The 21,192-nt window shown below is 51.1% G+C and overlaps 1 protein-coding gene and 1 long non-coding RNA gene across 12 annotated transcripts in view; one reads left to right on the top strand and one right to left on the bottom strand.

Annotated features, from left to right (window-relative positions):
• Positions 1 to 21,192, bottom strand: part of PTPRS (protein tyrosine phosphatase receptor type S) — a 187,616-nt gene that overhangs the window by 95,338 nt on the left and 71,086 nt on the right. For 9 of the 11 annotated variants that reach the window (XM_080382499.1, XM_080382504.1, XM_080382508.1 and 6 more), the window contains one exon: positions 4,144 to 4,311. In XM_080382499.1, the coding sequence (XP_080238625.1) occupies positions 4,144 to 4,231 (88 nt within the window). In that variant the 5' untranslated portion in view covers positions 4,232 to 4,311. Of the gene's footprint in view, positions 1 to 4,143; positions 4,312 to 4,595; positions 4,616 to 11,093; positions 11,232 to 21,192 lie in introns of those variants that run through there. The other 2 variants (XM_080382505.1, XM_080382507.1) reach the window with 2 other exon arrangements.
• LOC308061913 lies at positions 7,329 to 13,914 on the top strand. Its single transcript, XR_013927389.1, has 2 exons — positions 7,329 to 7,446; positions 11,199 to 13,914. It is a non-coding gene; the product is annotated as an uncharacterized lncRNA (long non-coding RNA).

Here is a 21,192-nt window from a genome sequence, read left to right on the forward strand (position 1 = left end):
GAGCGCAAGAGCCTCCCGCACACATGCACGTGGCATGAATTACTGTGTTCTGCAAATTAATGGTGGAGCAAGGGCAATTAAAAGGAAAGCAAGCCAGGGTAATGCATCATAAAAAGGGCTTTATTCTTTTATTTTGTCAATTGCAATTTAGATTTAATTATTTATGGTAATACTTCAGAGTGTGCTAGTAAGCGTTCTATAATGTGATTTATAAAAGGAAGGAAACCTAAGTAATAAGTAATGTTCACTACTGCATCTGCTATTAAATCTTTGCTGGGATGGAGAGAGCCACATGCCAGCCTTCTGTATATGCAAAGTACCAATTAGCAAAGCACTACTGTAAAACGCAAAGGTTTAATCAATGGAAAAATCCACTTGAAAACAGCGAGCATGCTGATTTCAGTTATAAAAATTACCCCATTTCTATACCATAAGTGGCTTTTTATCTGCAACTGAGGAGCACTTAAAGTGGGCATGTTGTTCCTTCAGATAGCACAGGAGGGCAGGAGTACCTGACCACTGCCCTAAACCCCAGTCAAATGCAGCTGCACCCTGCCCAGTGCGGGCAGGAAAACATCCTGCCCAGCCACAGCCAGCCAGACGAGACTGATTCTGCACAAAATGAGATGCTTTAAGGTGCTCACTGCAGGGATTTTATGACTAGGGCTGGGTGCATGACCGGGAAACAGCAAGGCTTGGTTCCGTGCCCAAGTACGTCAGCAATTTCGGAAACTGTTCCCCTCCCTGGACCCATACCCAGACCTCACCTGTCTGTGCTGTCTGGTTTGCTATCAGCTCAAAGGGGCACAAGATCTGCCTCCTTGGCTGTGCAGTGCAGCACAGCAAGGCACAGCTCTTGGGAAAGGCCTCCCTTAACTCACTGCAGTAATGCCGATTAACGTTACTCACACGACCAGCTAAATTCTTAACAAAACGCTAATACATTCCATTGAATGTGAAGCCATTGAAAATAATCACAGTTAGCAATTTCCAGTTCTACGGCTGCCCTTGACCAAACAGAAGAAACAAAGAAAGTGTCCATATGCAACCCAAGAAAAAGAGAAGAAACAGGTCTGCTTTATACCTTTCAATTATTATCCTCTTCAGCTTCACAGGGAAGAACAGTAGGCAGAAAGCAGTGTGGCGCTTTGGTTTTTTAATTTAAATAGCAGTTTCCTTTAAATAGAATGTTCCTGCCATAGAAAGATTTAAATCACTAACTGAGATCAATTAGCCTCGGAAACAAGGGAAGTATTTTAATGGTCCTTTGATTGCAGAGGCCGCAGCTCCTCCAGTGCCGCACTGGAAGAGGAGGCAAGTTCAAGCGTTCAGCCCCACACTTTGCCGGCGATGCTGGGAAGGTGGTGCCCTCCAGGAGCCAGCAGCCCAGGGGGTTCCCACCTGTGATACAGGCTTCCGGCCCCCACAGGGGCACCACCCCGGCACTGCCTGGCATCGCACGCCCTGGGGGGCTGTAATGCCTTGGCAGCCCCCCTGGTGAATTAGGGCAGGAAATCGGGTCAGCGTCGTGGCAAGTGCCAGCCAAATGGAAGCTGGCCAAGGGATTACGCGAGAGGCAGTGTGACAGAGCCCAGGGCCATCTGATGGGAGAGGACATTGTCAGAACAGAGTGACAGGTCCTCACACAGTCTCTGCAGTTGTGACAGACAAAGCTGTTTGCTGTTTGCACGCCTCAGTGGGGAGCACTGCAGACCAGCTCAGATGCTACTGACTGGCCTGGCACAGGCCAGGCCTCCTCCAGGCAGGATTCGGCAGCCCCTCCAAAACCAGGAGCTCTCAACTCATCATTACCAGGCAGAGAACAACAGCTGCAGAGCAGTTCAAACAACTGGCAACATAATGGGGAGCATCCCCAAGGGCAAACAGGTCAGGGAGATGCTGACATGCTCTACAGGTTAGGAGAAGAGACACCGCTTGGCCAACTTCACCTGCGCATCAAGCAGATAAGAGCAGCCCTGCCTTGGACACCGAGTCCTGCAACCTGCAAAGTTCCTGTATGTACATCTGTGAGCAGCAAGAGGAAAAAAAAAGCGCAAAACCTCACTGTTCAGAATCCAAGGACACTGCAGAACTACAGGAGGGAGAAACTTGGCTGCTAGCGGCAAGGTGTCTGCTGAGCAGTGACAGATTTCAGCGGGGCTTGGGCCACACAACTGGTGCCTTCTGTGTCTGATGAGCATCAGCCCTTCCTGAGGGCACATTTCCACCAAAAGTGCTTCGTAGCAGTCAGACAGCATGTGGGATCTCCCAGCTCTGCTGGAACCTCTGAGCAAGTCTTGCCCCACAGAAGACAGGGACAGACAAGGTGCTCGTTCCTTCCCAGGAAAACCAAACACACAGAAAAACTGAAGCCACACAGCCATGATTTTGTGGAGCTTTGATTCTGCAGAGTGCCCACTCCCAGCAGTGAGCACACATGGCTTGGTGTACACTTAAAAGAAAAGAGGACCTCAGTTCTCACAGGCACTCAAGACATCACAGCAGATGAATCAGGGCTCTACTTAAACAGAGAGGCACTTGCACACACAAATCTCCATCTGCGCTTGCAAAGCTGCATTGCTTGTTTTGTAAAAAGGAGGACAAAGTGATTTGGCCAGGAGTGTTGCAGCAAACCAGTGGCAAGAATGCGACTCTGGAGCCCTGACACTGGATTTTCCACTGTTGCATCCCCTCCCCTCCTGACTCTACTGCACAAAGAGCCAGGAATGGAGATTTCTGCTTTGCAGCCTCCTGCTTTTGTAGGAGCCAATGCAGGTAGCAGCCTACCTCCCAGCAGTGCCCACTTTCACAAGCCACCAAGGCCACCGCAGCCCAGGTGGAACACAGCAGCTGGCTTTAACCATCCACGTTGGCTGCTCAGACAGAATACAAGAGCATCGGCTGCAACATCCAAGTAGGACCCTGGAATAAACACTTGGGCAAAAGGCTCATGCTCGGTTCCTTGCTGCCAACCACTGCACTGCTCCTGCTGCTCAAGATGGGCAGCTCAAACTGAAGCCTGGGTATGTCTTTCTGAACACTAGTGGCACCATTTGAGGTATGGACTGACCCACAGCTACATGCCAAAAAAATGGCCATATATAGTGAATCCCCCGGGAGCCCAGCTCACTTCCCGGGCTCACTAAATGAAAAAGAACAAAAGGAAACATTACCTTTCCTCACAAGGACATTTGTCCCACCAAAGGGGGGCTGAACATGAACCGAACAAAACTCGATCATGGCAATGGCAAATATAACCCCGCTCGCTTACCGCAGTGAAGAGAGAAAGCAATGTTCAAGAAAAAAATCTCCCAGCAACAAAAGGTCGAGGATCCATTCAATCCTCGGTGACCGCATCATCTTAATAAAACCTGATAACGAAGCGATTACGTTAAAAGCTGTCAAGGGCTACACTGACCAAAGCAGCCCTCTCACCAGCTTCAAGCAGCTTTGCTGGGGAAGAAAAAAAAGTCATAATTCAATCAGCTTGGAAAAGTCTATTCCCCACTGATCCCAAGTGATCAGCCTTCGTGTCGAAGGAACATTACATTCAAGTCACTGAAGATTTTAACTTTTTTTTTCTTCCCGTTTTCATTTTTTACAGCAAGAACTGAAAGGCAGTGAAAGATAAAAACGGTGTTAAACTGGAACTGGTTCACTCAGGGGAAGGAGAAACATAATGCTCTTTCTTTGGATGCTGTTTTGAATCCAGCCCCAGCAAGTAACATGACAACGGTCACTAGTGTCTGACAGATGCCTGAAAGGCAAGAGCAGGAGAGGACAATATGGGTGAGCTGGGTGAAGATGGGGCCGGGAGAAGGGGGAGGAAGGCTCTGGCAAGAGCTGTCAGGCAGTTCCCTCCCCTTCTCTCCAGCTCTCTGGCAGTCTTAGGTGCAACTTGAGATTCAACGCAGGCTGTGAGGACATAGCTGCCCTGCGTCCCTCTAAGACAGGACTGGGAACAACAGGAAGGCACTGGTGGAAAGCTAAAGACGCTGGAAAATTAAGATACATGATCAGGTAGTAAGCACTTCTTTGATGCTAAAAAGGACAGGGGGATACTTTGCTGGCTCTAAGCATTAAGGCTTGTTCCTGCAAAGCATGGGTGAAAATAAGGAGCAGAGGAACAGCAGAGTCACTTACTTTCAGCTATGCACCCTATCAGCAGCACGGAGAGAAGGTTCACGAGGGAGACCAGCGAAGACATCCCAGGGCTGGGAAGGATCCTCATCCTCTGCAATGGCCTTTAGCTCCAGCCAGGAAGGCTCCGGGTCAGCAGGACTCACAGCGTCTCCCCAGCGTTGTCAGCACCTGCGTACGCACAAAGGCAAAGGGGTGAGCACTTGGAGGGAGGACGAGGGCAGCCGACATTGCAGAGGGAGGGGGCAGCTGAGCAGTGCCCAGAGCGGCAGCAGGGTCCCCAGAAAGCGACTGCTGTGCACGGCCTCTGTGGGGAGGCCAGGCAGTCCTTCGCCTTGATACCACAAAGGACTTGGCCAGCTCCATCGCCAAGCAGACTGGTGGGGGCATGAGGCCAGCCTGCTCCAGCCTCCCTGCCTCAGCAGGTAACGGCGCATTTCTGTGCATGCACTCACACAAAGGGAGGGAACAGCACAAGAAAGAAAAGCGTAATCAGAAGGCACCAACTGCACAGAGCCTGTGTTTGAAGTTTAACACCCATCAGCTTCTCTCCCCTCCCCAACAGAGGAGAAAGGCAGCGCTGGCCAAGCAGCACACACGCAATGAGGTGTGAAGGGATCTGACCCGACAGGGCTCAGGGACCCTCTTAAAGGGCGATTCTTCCACAAAAGCACAGGGCAGGCAAAGAAAAACTGAAACCTCACTCATGAAAAACCCAGAAAGGAAGAAAAAAAATCCCCCACAAGAGGGAAGATGAAGCAGGAGATGTCTCCCGTGTTCCCTTTTGTTTGCTGAGGATCCGTGCATCTGGGGGAGGGATTTCTTTCCTGCAGAGGCAGGCTCTGTGCTGTGCAGCACTCACCCCAATGCAGCCAGCCTGAACCTCAGCCCTGGAATCAGCGTAGGTGCTCCAGAGCCCCTCCTGCAAGGCAAATGCATGCTCGCAAGTCTCCCAGGCTTCTCACCGTAGCTGGGATTACAGCAGCTATGCTGCACGGCTGAGAGTCCCTACGCTGCTCGGTGCCCCAGTTTCCCCACCCGCAACACACAGAGGAACGGCGTTACTGAGCTAACACAAAGCTGGAGGAGACAAAACCTGGAGCAGGGGGTACCACCATTGATCCTGATGGACCAAAAGGCACAGCAAACAAACAACTTGCAAGGGATGTGCAGGAGAGATTTTCTCCTGACCGCTTCTGCCCTGGATGTGGACGAACGTGGCTGCAGGAAAGCACCAGCACATTAGCACAGCTGCGACAGCGGAGCAAGCTCAGCACCAGCCTGCTCCCCTTGCCCTGCCGGCACATTTCCATGGAGACAACTCCCGACTCCAAACGGAGCTGCCTGCTTACAGCTTTATCCTGATCCTTTTGCAAAGCTGGAATGGCATTAAGGGAGCTGTATTCTTAGCAACTACCCCAGTCCTGTGTGTCAATACTGGTAAATGCTTCCTTCAGTGATAGAGACAAGCTTTGCCCCAGAAGGGATGAAAATAGAGTGAAAACTGCTGTCACAACCCCCTCACAGGGTCGGCAGCTAAGAGGTTCCTCCATCAGACATGCTCTGAGCACCAGAATAATGGGTTAGAGTTCTGTGAAGGATGTTCTCAGATCTGTACGGATTCCTTCCTGCTATCAGCTACCCCAATTAAAAATCAAAACCGGGGTTTATCACCTTTTGGAGAAAAGCCAGGTAGGAGATATTGTACAGTGATCAAAGGCTTTAAAAGGAGTAAGGGGATAGTGAGGTTGCTTAAGCTTTCTGATACACATTAGGGTATAAGACCATCGGGACAGGCCATGTGAAGGGGCATTTTAATCTTTTTCTGTCCCATTAACTCTCCAAGGCTGAACTGTACAGAATTAAAGGAAAAGCCAGGATAAACAAGAAGTCCCCATATGCACTCAGCCCTAAAGAGCAACTTTTCAGCAAGGAGCTTTGGACTTGCACTTTGAGGATTACAAAGCCTCTGCTGTGTGCTCTGTGCTAGTCTAGATCCATTGTGCTTCAGTGCTGGCTCGTGAAAACCAAGCATAAATACCGATACTCTTACAAAAAAGAGAAAAAATCTGAATTATACCACTGGGAATCTCTTCAAATGTTTGTTCTAGATGCACTCAGAGAAACACACAGAGGCTCCAGCCAGACTTAATGTGGGGTTCACAGGGTTCCAAGGGCACAGAACAGCGCGCTGGGGTTTCTTTTGTTGTTGTCAGAGGCGAGCAGAGACCGGGAACATTATGAATAGCTGTGATGGTAATTGTTAATTAAACTGGGGATGTGGTATCAATGCCAGCACAACAAATGGAACTGAGTTGCTGTTCACTGGCTCTCCCTTCTCCCTGCTTCAGTCATGCAGCTCCTAGTTCCCACCAGAGAGGCTGGAGGGGGAGAGGGCAGGAGTCTGAAAGAGCAAGCATCCCCCCAACCATTTTAGCTCTCTAGATTTAAAAAAAACAACAACATAGGGCTAATTGAGTCAGCATTTCAGAAACTACTGTTTTTCTTTATCAGAGCAATATCCCCCCCGCAGCCCCAGTAAATGCTACCAAACATCTCCTTGAGCCTCATCTGCTCTCCAGATGTGGCACCAGTGACCTTCCACAGCTCAGAGTAGCCAAGAGCTATGCTGCCCCATGCAGCATGCCCCCAAAGTCCCCCGGATAACTGAGCTGAATGCAGGCATGTCAGAGAAACGTTCTGCCTCCTCCAAAGAGAGGAGCCTGGCAGCTCTGCTGTCACATACCTAGCGTGGCTTTTCATGCCATATAACAGGCTCCAATAGAGAAGGTCTGGTAAAGATAGAGATAGAGAAGGTCTTGTCCCGGATCTAGTGTGGCTTTTCATGCCATATAATGGGCTCCAATAGAGAAGGTCTGGTAAAGGGGATATAGCAACATCTCCAAGATTAGAGCAGGAGATGCCAGAGGGTGACACTTCCGCTCCGGTGCTAATGTGCTTCCTGAGCCCTTGATGGAGACAGAAAGTGCTGGCAGAGATATTAGGACATGTCAGCTTCAATCCAGCAACTCAGCCTTCAGAGCAGGTACATCACTGGCTGTCTCCCCCAGATATGGGATTTTCAGGACAGCAAGTTGTGCGCCCACCTGGTTCCCCTGCGGGCATCAAGGAGCAGCTGGGACAGGAGTTTGCTCTGCCTTCCCGGTAGCGCCCTGCCAATAGGAAGACTGCAAACAGACTCTTACCCACACACGATTCCTGCCTACAAGGCAGAACACGCAACATTTGGAAACCCAGCTACCATGCAAGAAGGCTCTCCTGCCCTCCCAGTGGTGCTGAATTCAGGTAGGAATTGCTTTGATAAATGCTCAAATCACAAGGGCTCTATCACCCATTCTCTCTCCTCCTCTGCATGGGCACAGCTTACCTTGTCTATGCTCTTTGAAGCAGGTTTGCATCGCTCCTCCTGCCTGTCTGCTGAGCACCCAGCCAAGCTCCTGGCACCATATGAGTAAACATAATGGCAGCTTTCCTGAGCTGCTCCACGGACCTGCAAACCCTCACTAAATTCTCTGGCACAGGGTCTCCTGCAACACAAGCAAACTACCTAATAGACCTCAATCCTTGCTAAAGAATGCAATTAAGTGAAGCCATGGCCCCCAACGGGGTCAGATTTGTGCTAGATACGGTCACATTTCAGGAATAAGATTAATTCTTACAGTAAAAGAGCTCCTGCTAGGCATTCATTCTTGTGCACTGCCTGATCTCTAGCTCTAAGTACGTACATGTGTACATCTTGTAAGTGCTGAGCACAGGATCTTGAAGAGTATTATTAAAAATAATAAAACTAAGAAGCATTTGCAAGCAGCTTCCCACTGTGGCTCCTCCAGCCAGTACCGAGCTAGGGATCTCCAGGGACCCAAGGGTGCCAGGCACAAAGGGTAAAATGCTCAGAAGGGCCTACATTTCTTAAGAGCTTAAGTTCCATTGAGAGTCAAAGGGACTTAACCTAAGCTGCTAAGATGCTTTTGAAGATCTTCCTCCCAGCAACTTCCATTTCAGAGGGTGCTGGACACCTAACTCCCTTAAGCTACTTCGGGTATCCGAGGGGATAAGAGGAGGGGGCTTTATTTACAGGTAAGTTTGGTTAGCTTGGTCGCGGATGCTTAAAGAGGGAGCCTGTGGGAAATGCTGCTAAAAACAAGTGTCTGCACAGTTACAGGCACCAGGATGGGTCAGAGCTATGCAGGTATTTTGCCACATGTTACTTTTTCTTAATCCCCATGGAGCCAGTGATCAAAATGTTTGCTCAGCATTTACAAAAAAAACAGGAGGGAGGGACCACACCTTCATTTCAGATTAATTAGAATATTACAACCTGAAAAAATGTCACAAAAAAAGCACTTGGGCTTCTCTTCTGTTTCACCTGCATGTGAAAAGGAGAAGGGTGACTTTAAAAAAAATTCTCTGCAAAAAGTTCCACACAGATCTAGCGGATGATTAAACATCTTCATTTTCAGTAGCTGCTGCGGGAGAATTACTCCCATTAGACATATCAATCGAAGCAAACACCTTGCAGGCAGAGGGCTGCAACTGAGGGCTCTCTTCCTTCCAGCAGCACCAGCTTAGTTTGTGCTGCGTATTAACAAAGGTCAGTGGGTCACTTCATTTCCTCCCAGCAACCTCTTTAAAGAAAGAAGAAAAGCTTTTAGCACAACCACTAGCTCATTTGTCACCTCCCCTGGGGAGGGGAGAGATGAAATTTAAATTTCCTACCCCACGTTTCTGTCTTGCTCCTACCTAACACCCTGCCCTCGGCAAACCCAATCCCGCCAGCGCTGGGACGGGGCTGCCAGTGCTGGTGGCTCATGCAACGCGGGCAGCTGCCTGCTTGGACCTGGCCCAGGTCCCCATGGGCGCTGGGGAGCAAGGAGATGCCAACAGGCAATGCTATCCTGGAAGCCTGCACGGCCCGTGTCTCCACACTCAGGTCGCTTTGTTTGCAAGTATTAGCCTCTTTTCATGTAAGAAACACAGCATGAAGACACGAGCTTCCAAGTATGTGTTTCTGACGCTCGTTTCCCCCTTCCCACGCACTAACACGCTGACCCTATTTAACGGGGGGGGGTGGGGGGGTGGGGGGGGTGGGTAAACCACAGCCATCGTGGTTCCCTATCAGGAATTTGAAAGCCAGTGGGGGCGCAGAGAGGAAGATGCTGCTGATGCCCCTGCTCAGAAAGCAGCCACTCGACCTCAAATCTTGGTTAGACAGGAGAGCCCCTGAGGAAGTTCACCCAGAGAGCAGGGTCTGCACGCAATGGTATTGTTGCTGCCGCTCACAGGGTTAGCTTATGGGAGAGAAAAAAAACAAAAGAAACCTGCCAGCCACAAAAGAGAAATGCTAAAAGTCCCAGCGAGACCTGCTGCCAGAACCATGCACATCCTTCCCCCACAACAGGGAAACTCCTAATGCTCTGCAGCCCCCTCACCCCGAGCCTCCCGAATCGCCCTCATCAGGCCAGCAAAGCCCCTAAAATGACTTTGTCTTCTGGGCCTCTTCACCTCAGCAAAGACACCCCAGGTGTGGGGGAGCCTGTTGCTGCTCAGAGGACCAGTCTCTGCTGGGGCACGTGGGACTGCCGCGCTCCCATCTCCCACAGGACCCACCTCCCCCACAGTGCTTCAATAAAGCTTAATAAACCAAATACAAACCCCATTCACCGGCAAAGCTCATCTCCAGACTAACTGGTGGCTTTAGGTGCCCGGCTCCAAGGGCTGTGCAGGAAGGACTGATCTCAAAACGCATGAGTCTGCCTGAAAAAGGAGGTGTCAGACCAACCCACTTCAAAACACAGGCCATGGTCTTGGCAACCGCATTTAGAGCGGCCAGTAGAGATCCTTCAGAGCTAAGCATGACTGTTTATCTATCAGGGAGTTACTCAGATCTTAAAAAAACATATATTTACAAGTATGAGGCAGAGTATTATCTTCCGTGGGGAAACAAACACAGATGGAGAAAAAAGAGCTTTGATCAGAACTGTCTTGGTCCTATACTTTGCTTTTCATCCCCAGATCTCCAAGTGCTTTAATATGACAGTATTATCCCTTTTTACAACGTGAGAAACCAGAATAAACTGCACACTAAGACAGCACTCTGAGCATGAAGTCATACTGCCTCTCGCTGTGTTTGCACGCACACATGCACACGCTTTTTCTGTCCCTGCAGCATTCCTGGTCCTCCTGCGTGCAAAGTGCCCAGCACTGTCGCCAAGCAATAGGCACGAGGGGCATTTTGGGGTTCAGCACTGCGGGTGTTGCAAGAGATGCTACTCCCTGCCCAGCGGCGTGATGGCACAGAAAGGGTTAAGCTGTGGTCACCGGAGGAGAAATGAGACAGGAGAGCTCCCCGTTGGGTTCGAATGGTCAGGAGAAATTAATTTCCCACCACCACGTTCCCTGCAGTGACAGCTCTGACAAGCGGTGATGCATCTGTGGCGGCCAGGAAGCGTTCCGCAGGTGCGGTGCAGCACAGACAGGGGCAGAGGGGACACTGCCATAGCCAGAGGCAACCAGCAGTGAGGGGATGATGATGACGAGGAGGAGGAGGAAGCACAACTCCCATGGCCAGCATGCACCCCTATTAAGCCCAAGCCCAACCATGCTGTGAGGTGCTGTGGCTGCAGCCCAGGGAGGACCCCCGAAGGACCACCCCTGCTGCAGTGAAGGCAGAGCAAAAAGCCTGTGCTAGTGGCAGCAACCATGGCACCACCAGTGAGAGGGAGGCAATGCCGGAGCAACCAGAAACCCCAGGAGCATCCTTCTGGGCCCAGCACAGAGCTGAGCTAAAGACATAGCTTCTCCTCTGCCTCTGTGCATGCAGGGCAGGAGCTGGGATGCACAAAGGCACAAGGCAGGGAAGAAACCCACCCAGGCTCCCCTCTGCCCCATCCCCTTCCCCTGCACGCAAACGTACACTATCCTTCAGAATTTACCAACAAACCATCGCAGATCTCTGCCGAGCACCAGACAGCATCAGTGATCATCGACAACTACATTTCCTTGTGGTTCAGGGTAATACTTCACATTTCTTTTTTCAGGTCTTCGAGCTTTATTTATTTATTTAGGAAGTCATTCATCATTAGCCCCAGCTTAGCTGCCTGACAGACTGGGAGTTCCTTGGGGCACAGACTGCATCTCGTCTCTGCGCTTGCCATGTGCACACCAACAGCACTGGGTAAATAATCGTCCGTCAGTCTCAGCTCACAGCATCCTCAGCACAGAACACCAGCCAGCCTCCACAAGGGGAATAAACACGATCTTCTGCAATAAAGTAATGCCAAGGAGAAAACCACCAACATCCTCCCCTCCCAAAGCATGTGCATCCCAAGCCTGGGAGCCCAGCAGATGGGTGATGCTGGGTTATTGCAACCTGCTCAAGACTGGTGGGGAAACACCAGGCAGCAAAGGAGCATGCACCAGCACCAAACCACACTGGCCTTTGGGACACTAGGCACACTGCCAACTAAGATATACATGATTTAAAAAAAATACCAAAAATCTTTTTTTAATTTGGCCCAAATGTTTGCAGCAGGTAGGGATTCCTGAACAAGTCTGAAGAAAAGGAATATACGCCCACTCTGACCTACAGCAAGTGCCCCAGGCTGCAGTTCCTTCATATATACACACACCATCTCTTGCAAGAGACTTGACATCATTTACACTCATGTTGGTTGTTAGCAATCTGCCAGTCTGTGTCGTGTAGTGCAAGTCTTCACTGAAATTTTTGCACTGGCAAGAGCACTAACACCTCTCCCCATCACAGCCGTCCTTTCTCTGACCTGGGCAACGCAGCCATAATCATCACTGGACCTTTTCCAAATCAGAGATATCAAGCACCACTCAAACAAAGCAAAAGAAAAAAAAGGGAAAAAAAAGAAAAAAACCTCAACAAAGAGCCCAACCAAACAACAGCCCACTGCCAGCAAAACCACAACAGTCTTTCTCATGTCTGGAGTCCAAGCTAAGAAAAAGCATTTTTCCATCCCAGATCAAATGAAGGATCAGATCAGCGCTCCACCTTCCCGGGAAAGACTTCCTGGACTCACATCTGTGTGTGTCAAACTAAGAACATGTGAGAAAAACACTGAACAATGAGGAAACAGTGCTTTCCTGACTCTCAGCATGGCATGAAGATGACCTGTACTGCAAAGAGTCCATCCAAATGGCATCTGTCCCTCCGAACAGGCTAATCCCTCCAGCTTTGGCTTACTGCTCCCTTCACATGGCAACTTGGATGCTGCTGCATCTTGCAGCCTTCTCCACTCTCTAAACCCTCTGCCAGGTCTGCACAGGGGCTCCTTTTCCTGTCAGCAGCAGGAGGCAGTGATGGCCCCCTCCCCTCACCCCCAAAACCCTGTGCAAGCAGGAGGGGTCAAACCTTGTTCCTGGGGCTGACAACGCTGCTCCTCACTGACGGCAGCTCAGCTGCTGACAGAAACCTGCCTGGCCTTCCTCCAGCTCCTACAGCTTTCTGCTGCCCTCTGAGGGCAATTTAACCTGCTTTCTTCAGAAAACAGGTGGTTGTTACCAAAAAGTCTCATGCAAACCTTCCCCTGAGGACAAGTGGTGGGTTCCCAGCCCCAGCAGCCAGGCCAGGAGCACGGGAGGCCAGTTCCCACAGAGCGCATCACTCTGGGGCAGGACTGCAGCTGAGCGACACAGCCTGCCCACCCATTGCTGCTTTGAGTTTGTGTCCAAGTAAAGCATCCTTCGCCAGCCTTCATCAGCCCATGCAGAAGACAGAAAAAAATATGAAAGAAAATAAGTTAATTAGGAAGATGGGCGTACTTCATCAGTTCCAGCTTAGAGTGCTGGATCAGTGTAGGATGCCACCAGTCCTCTTGCAAGAACAACCTTCTCATTACAGGCAATTGCTGATCAATTGCCTCCATCAGCGCTCGGGCTCCTCAGAGCTCTCCATTGAACACAATACCGAGCACCCAGGCAGCTTGCTGGGCCCCATGGGACGGTGGCAGCGAGACCCTCCTGGTGCTCCCACAGGAGCTCACCCCCCTGGCGCAGGCACCCCTCTGCCACCAGCATCACCCCAGGGAGGGGAACGCTACCACCAGCTTTGTCCAGATTTTGCACGACTCCTTTTTTTCCCCAGGTAGACACAATCCCCAATAATATGAGCTACAATAAATAGAAATAACCCAGAAGATCCCCAAATCACACATACACACCCCTGAGGCCAAAACCAAACCCCCAAACTCTCTCCAAACACAACACCCTGGAGAATTTCAACCCACCACTACAGACCCAGGCAAGGACCCTGCTCCCTCACACCCCACTGAATCCAGAGGGGCTCCTGCTGAGTAATACCGAGTTGGTCTGGATTTACACTAAGAGGAAAACTTGACCCCCTGCTTATCATTTGTAGGGTTGCCCATGGCCAAGACATGCATAACGACTGCTCTGGCTTTCTCATTCTGGAAAAGGCAATTAAACTCCAGAGGCTGGAACAGCTCAAGCCCACACAGAGACAAGCCAAAAGCCTTGGGAAACAAAAAAAGGAAAGAAATATATTTCCTTCTGTGGCCTGGATGTGACATGGCCACTCTTGTCTGCACGTCCCTGGCTAGCCAGGCTGGGAGACAAGACAGGAGTGCGCGGTCCCTGTGCAAGGATGGAGCTGCCTGCACACACTCCACTTATCAGCAAAAAACAAATGAGAGGAAATAAAAGTAGTGAAGCAAATATGTAAAGTTTAGCCCAATTACCATGTGGTGGTAAATGAAAATCATTGCGGCATCAGTGCAGTTGATGATCTGTTTTGTTACCTCATACCCCATGAAAAAGGTAAAATTGTGCTTCAGTTAGGGAGGGTTAGAAGCAGCAGTGGGAACAGGAGGGTGAGTCTTGCTGCTCTGCACAGCACCACTGTACCAGCAAATCCCCCAGCAAGCGAGGACGGGGATCCTGAGCCGCAGTAAGAAGGATAAAGATTCTTGTCTTTCTTTGTCCACACCATAGAGCTGGCCTCGTCGCCACAGCTTGCATCTTGCTGATTAGTGACCAGGAAGTAAAGCCAATCAAGGTTATTAGTAAGTGCTATCTTCCCTGGGTTTTGCAGCAGCCTGCTCAGAAGTACTGCACGGGAGGACATTTACCCAACCTCGGCACACCAGGGATGCTCCACCCTGCCATGAGGACCCACCACTGGCCAGCACACAGGGCAACGTGGCTCCCACAGCCACAGGCCCATCAGCACCTCCATGCGTGTTTTTTCCACCCCAGGATCAAGCATGCTGCAATCAAGACCAACACAAAGGCAGAGTGCACCCCCTGGCCACGGAGGGCACTGGGACATCGCTCCTGGACCTCCCTGATCTCTCTAGTTCAACCTGCCTGTTCCTTCAGCATCTCTCCCCCGACCATTTCCTTGTCAGGTGCTCCAGCCCTGCCAGCCAACAGAGGGGTTAAACTCCATAAAGAGGATTTGGTTTTGAGCTTGCAAGACAGAAGATGAGCAAATCCCTTCCCTTGCTCTGGCAGGAATCCTGTGTCTCAGACCCACCAGCCAGGGGAGATTAAGAAAGGAGGAGAGAAAGAAAAAAAACCATCCATCACTTGCTGCCATGATCTCATCTGAATTTAAGAGCTAAGCTGGGAGGATGGTAGGTCACTGTTTGGGCTGGTGGAGCCCTGCAAACCAGCAGACACCAGAGCAGCCTGTACAGGGTCTTAGGCTGCACTACTCAAGGTCAGCAACAGGGCTAGGAAGCTGCACCCATGCTCCGTGCTTGCTTTCCCTCTCATTTAATTCTGGCCTGTCTTATCTAGGGAAGCCTCTGGCCCTTGTCACATCCCTGCAGAGCGCCCCAGCTCGAGTGGGCGCCTCCATGAGTTACCTTAACGCATTGAATGAAGCCCCACAAAACACACCAGCGTGCAGCAGCGCCCGAGTGGTGCAAGCCAGGAATGCTTCTCAGCCTAGCAGTTCGGCCAGGCAGGGCTTTGCTGCAATTTTCATCCTCCATATGAGATGCAAAATTAATAGGCTGCTAAATAAGCAGAAACTGGGAGTAACATCACCCTCGCGATATTCCAGCTCCTGCCTGACAGCCTCATCTTGCCAGGCTGGCTTACTTCTATTAAATATGATTTTCCTCCCTTTCTGCTCTGAGCAGCTGTAGCAGCATGGTCCTGCTGACATCCCACCCCAGAGTACCTGCATTTCATTGGTTACGATAAAGCAACCCATACACAGCCAGTCCGTGCCAGCAATGCATCAGAGGCAGCTTAAAACATTTATAAGCATTCAGAGATTGATAATATCCCTCCTACAGCAGGCTGTAGGAAAGGAGCTTGCAAAAGGACCCTGGGAGAACCTACCCATTACCCAGGATTCAAAAAGACTCGACCCAGTAGGCACATCGCTTTGTATTTTACTTTAAACCAGCATAAGGGTTTTTTTGACAAGCTGGTGAGATCATCTAGGTGGTCTTTGTTACCAGTCAATCATGACAAAGATCAGGAAAAAGAGATTCTTCTGAGTAGGCTGGCAGAGTATTCACGACAATGTTTTTGTGATGCCAAACAGCACATATGCACGCGCACACACAGCCCCCGTGAGAAGTGGGCAATGAATTAAACATGCAATAATATTTACTCGCAGGTGAAGACCATCAGTGTGCAACGAGCTAAGCCTAGCCAGGGAGAAGGATGCTTTTTGTCCTCCATTTTCAAGCAGGGCAAGGAAGAGCACTGCCTGATAAAAGCAGATTCTTTCACTCTTGATGAGTGCAGATGCAGGAAGCTTTCCAGAGCCCACGACCCCTCTGCCCACCCAGCCAGCACGAGCACTCAGTAAGGACTTGTCCGTCTTCAGAGGCACTGAGCCAAATAGGAACGGGTCCAACAACAAATCTCTCCTTCGGACGCACAGAAGCCACCATATTGCAGAAAATGCTTTTATTCTCACTGCACCATCTGGAGTCACTGGGAAATGCAACTTTTTTTTCCTCATCAATTACTGAAGGGAGAAATCTGCTGGCCCCTGAAAGGCAAAACTTTCTGCTTTCTCCCCGTGCAAGGGGAGATGGGTGAGACAGAGCTGAGCCCCCTCTGCAACACACTCGGGCTTTATAACCCCCCGAGCCCCCACACTCTCTGCTTTTGGGGGCTGACCCACAGCCTCCACCAGTTCATTCCTGCCCGCCCTGCTCAGGGGTTCCACCTTGCTGGAAAACAGTTTCTTGTGCTTCAGTTTTTTAAAACAAGAGGAGATGAGAATCCCCCATCCCATCCCTTTCACCAGATGCAGGGGATAGTGTGGCCAGTCCGGAGGACCGATGGGGAGCATCTCCCAAGGGGAGGGCATCGCTGGTGCCCCACAGGAGAGGCCGCGTGGGGCTGAGCTGGCAGTGGGACCCCAGCCAGGCAGCACAGGCAGACGGGGAGCACATCCCAGGGATGGGAACAGCATCACCGCAGGTTTTTACGAAGGCCAGGCATGCATCCACCTCAAACGACTTCCAAAAGCACGACGCTGCCTTGGGCCAGCGAAAGGGACTAATTGACCTTCCAACCTCCCTTCTGTCGTTACTTTCTATGATTTTACAGCCTCTCTAAACGGTTCATTTATTCTGAGCAAATTCCTGCTGCATCCTGCTCATCAGCCAGTTGTGCAGCCCCTTAGTCTGGCCACGCAGTGTGAGGGCAAACCCACTGCAGGTGCAGGGATGGACCCAGCAGGGGGGCAGCCCATGGGGAGGAAAAGAAGGGGGGGGGGGGAAACCCCAAACACCTCTTACTGAAAAAAAAAAATAATGTCAAGAAGCATCCGGAACCCCTCAACTTCAGGCCTGTTCATTGGCCTGAATTAAAGCCCAGACCCTGAAGGTGATACCTTGTGGCCAGCATGGCTGTTGCCTTGGAGGGGTCAGTGATTCCAGCAACAAGGCCACCAATTAAAGCTTTTAACGATGCACACCCAGGACCTTGCTAAGCCCTGAGCAGCTCTCACCCAGTGCTCCCTTTGCTAATAACCCAGTGCTGCAGCCGAACAATGGGTGCTGGGCTGCCTGCCTTAAATATTTATGACGATCGTAGATTGCTTCTTTCCTCTCCCTAATGATCCCCCCGTGCACGCCCCCCTCCACGCAAGCCGCAAGCCTGTTACCCGCCTGTCACTGCTCGGGCAGAAGGGACCCGTCTCCCCCGGCACACCTCCAGGAGCATCAGCATGTCCCTGGAGCAGCAAGGCAGGGTGCCAGGGCGGGATTTTATTTTGTTTTTAAAGCCTCCCCCCAATCCTTTCCCACTACAGCCTCTGCTCGGGTTCTCTCGTTAATCTAATTGTTCTCCTAATGAAGATCTGCAATTCCTCAAACATTAATTACCAACGGCAGCAAGCAGCAGCAGCTGTGGAACAAGAGCTCCCTGTTCCTAATAATACGCTTCACACTTTTGCCTGCCACAGCTCAATTTAGCTTTGCATGATTTGGCTAGGGGGAGATAAATAATATTCCAGCTACCGGGCTCTGCAGACAACCCCAAGAGGAGGCAACGCTCACCCCACACCCAAGGCGCTCTTGGAACACTGCGGGTCCTCGACCAGCTGCTAAAAACCCCCTTTTTTATTCCACCTGCAGCTCCAACCCCCAGCCCTGGGGCTGTGCCTTCATCACAGCACCATCTTCATCAGACACAAGCTTTTAGCAGGTGTAAAGAGCTCTGCAAACAGCTGGACCCACGCCAGCTGGAAGCAAAAGAGAGGTGCTACATCCACGGTCCCCATCCATACGCTAAGCACTACAGCAGCGCAAATAAACCAGAAAGAAAGCTAGAGCATGGGTAGGGAGGAAAACAAACACCAGCAGGATGGGCTCAGGGGGCTGGGAATGAGTCAGGGGCTGGAGGCAGAGAGAAGGGGGAGAGCGGTGGGAGGGAGGGCGAAGCTAAAGCCATTATTTGTTTCACTTGCAATAAAATGGAAAAATAAATGAACGGGAAGGTTAGTGGTGATGGCAAAACTTGAATACGATTGCAATCCTGGAGGGAAATGCTGGTGCACGCAGCGCCGCCCCTCCCCCGGTCCCAGGCAGGCTGCCAGGGCAGGCAGGGAGAGGTGGCGCAGGGGGTCCAGCACAGCATGCTGCCACCCAGGCAGCTCCTGCAACCGATGGGCTCGCGTGGATGCAAGGGGTGTCCCACGCCCCGCAGGACCCAGAGAGTGCTCCCATCGAGCCCTCCCCCTGTGCTCAGCGCTGGTGAGGCTGCACCTCATATCCTGGGTTGGGTCTGAGGACACTGGGGGTGCTCAGCCCAGAGAATAGGAGGTTTGGGGGGACCTTCTTGCTCTCTACAGCTGCCTGACAGGACGCTGAAGGCAGGTGGGGTCAGTCTCTTCTCCCAGGTAACAAGTGACAAGGCCAAGAGGAAACAGCCTCAAGTTGCACCAGGGGAGGTTTAGATGGGATGTTAGGAAAATTTTTTTTCCCCAAAAGGGTTGTCAAGCACTGGAACAGGCTGCCCAGGGAGGTGGTGGAGTCACCATCCCTGGAGGTGTTTAAAAGCTGTGTAGATGCAGTGCTTGGGGATGTGGTTTAGTGATGGACTTGGCAGGGCTGGGTTAATGGTCAGACTCAATGATCTTAAAGGTCTTTTCCAACCTAAATGATTCTATGACTCCATAAACTAGCAATGGCTTTGGCTACAGCTATGCAGATGAAGGAAACCAAACAGAGAGGTCCCAGAGCCAGCACCGATACCGTCCCTGCACTTCAGAGGACAGCTGATCTCTTCCACCCCTCATCCACTGTGATCCATAATGCAGTCATGGAAAAATGCCATCCACGTTGGCTAAGGTCAACCCCTTCCAATCCCAGCAGCATTGTCACCTCTGGCCCAAGGCTGCGGGGAGAAAGACGTGCCCAGCCGGAGGAGAGCTGCCAGCCAAGTCCCTCCTCATAAAAGAGGCTCAAAACCATGAGTTAGGAGAAGCAGCTGAAACGACTGGAGCCAGCAAAAGCTGTAGCAGCTCCCTCTCGCCAGCACTGCGCAGCCAAAAATACACAAGGGGAACAAAACAACACACACACATACACAAAAAAAGCCCACAAGAGTTTTCAGTGACAAAAGCAAACAAATAGATTTGTGAATAAATATTGATTTGACAGGAAGTCAGACAAACCCTTCCAAAAACACGCGCTGGCACCAGGTCCCTCTCCCAGCACGACGAGCAGCCGTCATCATTTTATGGGTGCCTTTGCACAGTTGGCAGTTTGAGCTGCTTCTCAGGGTTCTGGATTCCAGGGGGTACCAGTCCCCCCCCCCCGGCCAGGTGTCGCTCACCAGCATCATCTTGAGGAATTATTTCAAGAAGTAAATGCACGGGCTGGACAGCCAAGGAGCCGGTGCTGGACATAGTGTGCAGCACAACAAGCAGAAGACCCACTATTTGCCCTAATTTCTCCCTGGGAGGGGAGAAGCACCCAGCTAACGCTCTGGCACTACAGGCTCAGTTTGGTTTAAAGGGGTTAAATCTCTCCTTCAGCCAAAGCACTGGGCTGAGTCAGAGACCCGGAGTCAGGGGGCTGATGGGATGCCGCTTCACACTCGCTTTTTCCTGACCACAAACACATCTGCACATACCCCGATCCTTCATGGATGGACACACACAAGCCTTTCATCCCGGGAAAACCCCCACAGCACTGCTGGTTTGCAAAAACTAATTAATGTGCCTATACAAGGAATTTCAAGACTAGCTTTCCGCTACGAAGCGGGTGTCTCCTGGGGAGACATGGGTACCATCTCATCGACGCAGCACTGGGATCGTGGAATAAAGTGCATATCCAGTACGTGGCAGGGACCTGCCCTTCCTCTGCCTTGCACAACCCTTTGTATTGGGTTAGTGAACCTCCTGCAAACCCCCGCTTTGCCCCTTGCAGCCCCCCAAGAGCCACACCACTGCAGTAGAAAGCACCAAGCACCAGCATCACTCATTTTCAGCGCTTTCCCACTCAACTCCCAGCCTTGCTCTGCTTATGGGACGGATCTAACAGAGCAATCCAGATGGCAGATTTCACCTCATTCACCCCTGGAATCCTCATGCTATGGGAAAGAAAACCCAATGCATCCAGGGGTTTTCAGGTCATTGCAAACTGGCTGGAGGCTGGCAGAAAACACCTTGGACAAGGTCTAGGTGCTGCATCCCAGAGCTCATCAGGCAGCAATCGTGGCCGGCACTCAGTAGACACATGATTTTGGGGTGAGCATCTCAGCACAGATCCTGCATGCCTCCAAAAAAAAAAGGTTTCCTTTGTTCAGCTTCCTCCCAGCACAGCAAAGAAATCCCAGCCCCGTGAGCGCCACGAGGGGCTGGTGACGCTGATCACAGCTTTCCTGCTCATTTCTTTTTCAATGAGTGAATTAGCAGGCAGCCAGCTGACTTGAACATCCCCTTATCTCTGCACCAAGCTCGCTGCCGAGGATTTGCATAATTTTAATCTTTCCCACCAATGAGCATGAAAAAATTAGTTTTCCACTATTTTATCTTCTATTTGTGTTCAATAAACAGAGCTGGCGGCTTTGCTCCATGTGTTTATGCTGAGAACTGGGAGGAAGAAGGTGGCGGTGGGGGAAATCCCACATCCCCAGCACTTGGCCAGGTGGAGGGTTAAACCGAAGCAGGGAGGCTGGGGGAAGGCTCTGCAAAACAGCTTCACAAACAGCAGCTGGAGACAGATTTGAGGTAGAGGCCCAAATTTCCTTATCCAATCCCAGTTGTTTTCTCCAGAGTCCCTTTCCTATCTCCCGGCTCCAGCAGCCAGGCTTCCTCCCATCACCAAAACATTTGATTTTCCTCTCAAGCAACGAGTTTGCTGGACTCAGGCAGAATACAGGCTCTAGATCCCAAGATCAGGACTCCAGGGATGGACTGGGAGGTGCCTGGACAATGAGGTCCCACCTGGAGTCTCTATTAGCAAGGACCCATGCAAACACAGGGACAGAGTTACCCCACGTTCCTGCATCTAATGAAGGTTTTGGCTCCTTGTTGCTGCAGGCACTTGGCTCTACAAGACC

This window comes from Falco punctatus (genome assembly GCF_963210335.1).
Source record: "Falco punctatus genome assembly, chromosome: 4".
Classification (NCBI taxonomy): domain Eukaryota; kingdom Metazoa; phylum Chordata; class Aves; order Falconiformes; family Falconidae; genus Falco; species Falco punctatus.